The following is a 6,774-nucleotide window of genomic DNA, read 5'->3' as shown; positions in this document are numbered from 1 at the left end:
ATGGCGGGCAGAATGCTCAGCTTCTTCAAGACGCGTCGGGGGAAAAAGAATGGCCCTGCAGCTGCCCCAGCACAGCAGCCTCAAGAACTGGAGCAGTTGGAGATCCTGCAGGACGGTGAGTGGCAGAGCTGGGCCACAGGGCTGGGGCTCACAGCCAGGTTGGCCCCATCCCATCCCACCCCATCCCATCCCATCCCATCCCATCCCATCCCATCCCATCCCATCCCATCCCATCCCATCCCATCCCATCCCATCCCATCCCCTCTGGACTTGCCCAGAGAGAGGACAGAACACGGGCCAGGGCTGCCCCTCTAGTGGCCATGCTCCATCCCTGGCCATCTGGGGGCTGTCCCTGCCCAGGGAGCGCAGGGCTGGGCTGCGTTCTCCGGCCTCTCCCACGGCCCCTCAGCTCTGGCTGTGCTCGCTCTGTGCCAGATGCAGGGAAGGACCGGACACAGGAGCAGGACCCCGCTCGTGGCCGCTTCCGTAGAGCTGTGCAGGTACCTGCGGCCATCCCCACCTGGGCTGGGCCTGCTGTCACTGCTCGGCCCAGCACCGCGCTTGGAGCACTCCATGGAGCGTCCCTCCCTTCCCGCCCTTCGTTCTGCTGCAGGTGCTGCGGAAGTTCCTGCGCATTCGGCGTAGGAGGACCAGGGCCACAGCAACCGAGGACACGGCTGAGCCTGACTCCAGGCTGACCCAGCTGCAGGCAGGGCCTAGAGCCAGCACAGCGTCCTCTGCAAGTGCAGAAAGCGCTGCCAGGGCAACAGCTGAGGGCATGGCAAAGGCTGACACGGTCCAGACTGAGAACATGGCCCAGTCTGAGGACATGGCCCAGATTGAGGACATGGCCCAGACTGAGGACATGGCCCAGACTGAGGACACGGCCCAGACTGAGGACACGGCCCAGACTGAGAACATGGCCCAGATTGAGGACACGGCCCAGACTGAGGACATGGCCCAGACTGAGGACATGGCCCAGACTGAGGACACGGCCCAGACTGAGGACATGGCCCAGAGTGAGGACATGGCCCAGACTGAGGACACGGCCAGCACAGACACTCTCACATGGGACAGCTCAGAGACTGACCTCCCAGCCACTGAGACTGCCATTCCTGCTCCTGCTCTGGATTTCTTCCAGGAGAAGGGTGTTTTTTCTCCGCAGCAGGTAAGCACCCTGGGGCCAGGGCTGAAGGCCTCCCACGATCATGTGCCCCTTCAGCCTTTGAGGCCAGCACAGTGCAGTGGGAAGGGAAGAGCTTCTTGGTGGAAGCTGCGGAAGTTGCTGCCTTGGACAGCGCTCCAAGTCCTCCCCGTGCCTCGTCCAGGTGCCGGCCATGGTGAAGGACATTCACCAGAGACTTGTGTCCTCTATGACTATGGATATCGGGCTGGAAAATTACTTTGTGACACTGGCTGAAGAACACGCTGCTAACGTGGTGATGAGCCTCCTGCACTGTGCCCCATCGTGTGACAGGTACGGGGCACAGCTGCCTCGAGAGCTCAGGGCTCCCTGGCCTGTAGGGCCATCGCTCTGTGCAGCCTGTCCAGTGGGCTCTGCCAGACAGGCAGAGAGCTCCGGGGTCCTTGGGCCCCACTGTTCCTGCTGCCGTGCTCCCTCCCTGCCCCTCAGGGCGCCAGGGCTCTGTCACCCGACCCCGGGCAGCTGTGCAGGGCGTGGTACTGATGCGCGGCTCTGGTCCCACAGAGCTGCCGCCCTGATGTGGACAACCATCGGCTCATCGGGACTGGCAGTGCAGGAGGTGCTTGCAGCGCTGCTCTCTGTGATGGAGGACGGCATGTTCTTCTCCAGAGAGGACAACGAGGCCATCTTTGCCCTGGCTGTGAGTTTATGCAACTGGCCTTTGCTCGCCCTCCAGGTGGCCTCTCCAGCAGCTCTCCATGCTCTGCCCAGTGCCCTGCAGCCCCCAGCCTCAGGGGCTGGGCTGAAAGCTGGGCTAGGGGCAGGCTCAGGGGCAGCAGGCCGGGAGCTCCCCCTGTGTCTCTCCTGGGGCCCTGCCACACGGACACCTCGGCACTGAGCGCTGCCTCGGGGCGCTTTGTCTTTTGCAGGCAACTGTGGTGCTGTGGGTGATGATCCGTGTGCCTCAGTGGCACACCGCAATACTCCTTTATTCTACCCATCTGTTCGTGGCTCTGCTCTTCCAAATTTTCAGCACCACAGAGCAGATGTCACAGGAAGTTGAGAATTTCTGGACAACATGCCGGGAAGAACACCGCCTTCCCAGCAACCCAAACAGGTTCCAGTCGCCCTGTCCTTCCCGTGCCCTTGTGGCCAGGGCCAGTGCTCCCAGCGTGACCTGGCCTTTGTTCTGCACACAGGTTTGCAGTGCAGACCATGAAGGCTCTGTTCTCCCAACTGGGCTGTGACAAAAAGCTGGTGGCTCTGGAGCACAAGCGGGTCTGGGACACCATGCTCTGTGCCGGCACCCAGCACTATGCAGTGGGTCTGCTGGCCAGGTGAGACCCCCGTCTCCCCACCAGCACCAGCAGCACTGGTGCCCTGTGCCCGGAGTGCCCCACACCGTCCCCGTGGTTGTGGGTGAGGGGGCCTTGGCACCAAGGAACGGCCGAGCAGACTGGAAAAGGCTGGGAGAGGAGGGTGCCCAGGAGCAGCCGCTTCCCAAAGGGCCCAGTGCCCTCGCAGGGTGCTGGGCAATCATCACACCTCTGTCAGTCACTCCTGGCAGAGCTCTGCCTGCCTGGCTCAGGGCCTCGGTGCCTTTCTCCCCCTGCCAGGGAAATGCGCCGTAGCTTGAGACCCTTGTGTTCCTGCATCGCCGAGCACCTGCTCAGCCTGCTCATCTGGAAGCAGCCACGCTGGGATCTGCCTGTCCTGGCGTTCTTTGTGGAGGTGAGCCTGAGGGCCAGCGCTTCCTGCCTGAGTTGCATCCCAGCTCTCTGGCCTCTCGGAGCTGCGGCCGCCTGGCACGGGGCGCGCGTCCGGCGCTTCTGCCTGGGCCCGGCCCTGGGCGGTTCCTCGCTCCTGCCGGCCTGTCCCCTGTCACTGCCCTGTGCCTTTCAGCTCCTGGAGTGTCTGGACTTGAGCAAACACGGGCACGGTGCCCTGCTGGTCATGTCCAGGCACCTGCCGAGCGAGAGCAGGGACAGGCTGCGCCTGCAGCTCAGAGGCCTCGTGGTGCTCAGCAAGGAGCCCTCGCTGGTGAGAAGGGGGCAGTGGCTGAAGCCGCGCTGGCAGCGTGGGGCTGGGGAACGCAGCCCCTTGGGTTTGCCTGGGATTCAGCAGCTGAGGCAGCTGCTCCCAGCTCTCCTGCCTCCCAGTTCAGCTGCCTCGGCACAGGCCTCTGGGCCCTGATGCAGCTGAGTGGGGTTGCAGGGCCAGGGCGCTGTTGGTGCTGCAGCCCTCCAGGATTTCACAGCACAGCCTTGTGTTGCACACAGAGCGGAGGAATATGCAGCCTGTGTCATCTCCTGGTGAAGCAGCTGGCTGATCCAGATGGAGAGATGGTTGCGATGACCCTCTCTGTGCTCACCCACATGCTCCAGGAAAAAGACCTCAAGATATCCAGTGCCACTGCCCTGAAACTGACTGAGTCACTCCTGCCACACTTTGAGAACGTAAGGCTCTGTGTCCACGGGCACTGGATGCTGCCCGGGAACTTTGTGCCCTGGGCAGTTTTGGGCCTTTGCCCTGCTGGGCCCAGCGTAGTCAGTGCTGAGGTCTTCTCCTTTCCTCCAGGACAACAGCCGTGTGCAGCTGCTCTCCATCCAGCTCTTCCGCAAGGTGATGGAGCTGGTAGTGGAAGAGGGGAAAAAGGCTCTCACGAGAACTGTGAACCAGAGCCTGCTTCCACTCTTCTTGCGCTGGCACGACGAGAACCAGCGCGTGGCGGAGGTGAGGTTTCGTGTCAGCTGCTGCATCCCTGGCCGGGGGCTCGGCTGCCTCCTGCCCTGGCCTTGCACAGGGACGCGAGTGCCGTGTCCCGCGCTCCGGTGCCACCTCCGGCTCTCTGCTGCTCCCCAGGCCTCTCGCGAAACCCTGCTTTGTGCGGCACGGTTCCTGAGCAGGAGAGATCTCGAGGAGCCGCTGACCCAGGAGAGGCGCATGAATTTCGCCGAGCGCCTGGTAAGGCCAGCCTGGAAGCCCCGGCCGCAGGCTGGAGAAGCCCCCTGCCCTCGGAGCTCAGGGTGCGGGGCCGGCAGCTGTGGCCCTGCCCAGCGCCGCACCCAGGGCAGCCAGCCTGCGCCCCGCACGCTGCTCCCTCGCCTGGGGCGGGAGGGCTCCTGGCCGGGCTCCTCCGGCCCCGAGCCAGGTGCCCGCGGAGCCCCGGCCCAGCCGGGCCTCGGCGCTGTGCGGGCCGGGGAGGCCGGGGCTGGGCGCAGGCAGCGCCCGGCAGAGGGGCAGAGCCCGCGCCAAGCCTTCCCTCCTGGCGCTCTCCGCAGCTGCTGGAGGACGAGAGCCGAGCGGCCGAGCACCTGCGCTGGGCCCTACCGTGCCTGCAGAACCCCCAGCAGCGCCTGCGACGGGCGGCCGTCAGGTTCATCGGTGAGCCGCCAGCCCGCCGGCCCTCCCCGCCTCCCCGCCTCCCCGCCCGGCTGCTGCCCCGGCAGCGGGAGCCGGGCCCGGCGTGGCGCAGCCCCGCCTGCCCTCCCGCAGCCGCGCCCTTGGGCGGCACCGTGGGCAGGGGCCCGGGCTGAGCCCTGCCGGGGGACGAGGCCGTGTGGCCGCAGGGCTGGCAGCGCCCGTGGGGGGCAGCTGTGCCGCTGGGGCCGCCACGGGCTCTGTGTTGCCAGGACTCGCCGGAACGCTCCTGCTGGGACAGAAGGAGGAGCTCCAGGTCCTCAGCGAGGGTGAGTGAGGGCAGCCGCCCTCGTCCTCGTGGCAGCGGGGGCCGCCGGGGGCGGCTGCAAATGGCGGGCACGGAGCTCCAATCCCTGCCCGGGCTGCGGAGGGCTCTGCTCCCTGTGCGGACCAGGGCCGGCGTGGGCCGAGCACCGACAGCTTTCAGGGACACGGGGGGCGATCCGTGGCCAGCACCTTCTGGCCTTGTCTCCCGCTCCCTCGTGGCCATGGCAGGATCTGTTTGGGATGGCCCTGGCAGGATTCCCTTGGATTCCCGCAATCCAGCCTCTGACTGTGGCTCTGTTCTTCTCTCTTGCAGCCCTTCAAGCCCTGAGGGAAGACGAGAGCCCCTCCTTCTTGAGCCAGTTCATCCAGCTGACGTTCGACGGAAGATGTGCCGAACTTCTGCTGGATCAGGAGGACCGGTGTTCTTCGGCGACCTCTGGTTCCCGTTGAAGATGGGACCAGCTGGAGCTCCAGGCACAGCTCGTGCTGGTCACAGCTGAGCCTGTGGGAAGCTCCAGGAGCTTCTGCCGTCTCCCTCGCTGTTGGCAGCTTCCTCCCCCTCCATTCCTGAGGCCCTGCCCATCCCCTTTTTTACCTCCCAGCTCACCCCTTCGCTTCGCGTTCCCTTGCAGCTGCAGAGCACAGGGGACCAGCTGGAGCTCCAGGCACAGCTCGTGCTGGTCACAGCTGAGCCTGTGGGAAGCTCCAGGAGCTTCTGCTTTCTCTCTGCCCGTTGGCAGCTCCCTCCCTCCGTTCCTCAGGCCCTGCCCATCCCCTTTTTTACCTCCCAGCTCACCCCTTCGCTTCGCCTTCCCTTAATAAAGTTTGGTTTGTTCACTTTACCCACGTCTCTGTGGATCCAAAGCGGCGCCAAACCTGAGCCCTGGGACACACAGGGCCCTGCTGCCCTTCTCTTCCACGCTGTGTTCCATGCGAGGACACAGGGGAACGAGGGCAGCTCAGGCTGCAAAGGTCTCTGTCCTGCAGGTCCCTTTGCAGAACACCGTGGAGTTAAAGGTCGTGCTGAGCACGCTGAAGGGGACAAGGAGCCTCGGTTTTACAAGAGCCTGCTTGAATATGCTCTGAGCCCAGCCTGGAGGGATTCCCTGGCAAGCGTCCACGGACATCAAAGAGTTTTGCAGTGCTGGAAGTTTTTTCAAAGGGACTTGTGGAAATAGGTTTAGGAAAGATATTCTAGTAAAGACATTATTTATGTTGTTTATGGAAATAATATGTCGTACAAGTTCTGACAATAGCAGTTCACTATACCACTTTCTTACATTAGATATAATAAGAGGTGAAACATATGGTCGAGTCTAAACATAAAATCAGATGTAGCACTTCTTTTGTTTCTGAAAGGCAATTTTCAGGAGATCTACAAATGCATTAGAGAATACATGTTCTATCTATAGTTTTGAAACAACCTCTCCAGTTCTGATACACGGTATGGTTGGAAATAGCTGAAGTAGAACGGCTCTGTCCAAACATATTTCTTACTGTTACAGACGAGTGTGTTTTTCCAGTAGCTAGTTAACCAGAAACACTTCCCTTCAGCTTGTTGGCCTTTGGTTTTAAGTAGAGAAAAAATAAGAAATAAAAGATTGGGTTAATAGATGCCTGTGCTAAAGAGACACATGCATAACATTGTCTCCTCAAGGCTGTACCAGCCCCTGCAGTTTATATGCACTGTGTAAGGGCTCCTGAAGCCACTGAAATTTGCTTTGTTCTGTTGTCGTACCTCTTTGGAATTCTGCTCGGGAAAGCCCTCATTGACAGTTTTGAGGGTACAAGTTGGTTGAACTGCATTTTTAGTCATTCAAGTGCACAGGAAAATGCAACTAGATCCTCAGTTTGACCTTGAAAAATGAAATGCTTTGAAGCGTAGGATTTGCTTCACAGCAGCAATGTAAGAACTGTGTCTGCTAGGCTTTAATTTGGTATTG

The 6,774-nt window shown here is 61.6% G+C and overlaps 1 protein-coding gene across 1 annotated transcript; it reads left to right on the top strand.

Annotated features, from left to right (window-relative positions):
- Positions 1–5,673, top strand: LOC148223160 (maestro heat-like repeat-containing protein family member 7). The gene is made up of 15 exons (XM_088167506.1): positions 1–115; positions 436–500; positions 614–1,168; positions 1,299–1,477; positions 1,709–1,844; positions 2,074–2,261; positions 2,344–2,481; positions 2,761–2,875; positions 3,047–3,178; positions 3,424–3,600; positions 3,722–3,877; positions 4,007–4,108; positions 4,426–4,528; positions 4,777–4,833; positions 5,145–5,673. The coding sequence occupies exons 1-15, from the start codon at positions 1–3 to the stop codon at positions 5,279–5,281; spliced, it is 2,355 nt and encodes a 784-aa protein (XP_088023632.1). The 3' UTR covers positions 5,282–5,673.
- The last annotated feature ends 1,101 nt before the right edge of the window (positions 5,674–6,774 follow it).

This window comes from Sturnus vulgaris, chromosome 7 (assembly GCF_052056855.1).
Source record: "Sturnus vulgaris isolate bStuVul1 chromosome 7, bStuVul1.hap1, whole genome shotgun sequence".
In the NCBI taxonomy this organism is placed as follows: domain Eukaryota; kingdom Metazoa; phylum Chordata; class Aves; order Passeriformes; family Sturnidae; genus Sturnus; species Sturnus vulgaris.
This window is presented reverse-complemented; position numbering and strand designations above follow the sequence as displayed.

Bases quoted from the DNA above. Each gene is read 5' to 3' on its own strand.
- LOC148223160 (XM_088167506.1), top strand. From the start codon at position 1: ATGGCGGGCAGAATGCTCAGCTTCTTCAAGACGCGTCGGGGGAAAAAG. The intron at 1,845-2,073 runs GTGAGTTTATGC...TGTCTTTTGCAG, and splicing joins AGGCCATCTTTGCCCTGGCT to GCAACTGTGGTGCTGTGGGT. The intron at 3,601-3,721 runs GTAAGGCTCTGT...CCTTTCCTCCAG, and splicing joins TCCTGCCACACTTTGAGAAC to GACAACAGCCGTGTGCAGCT.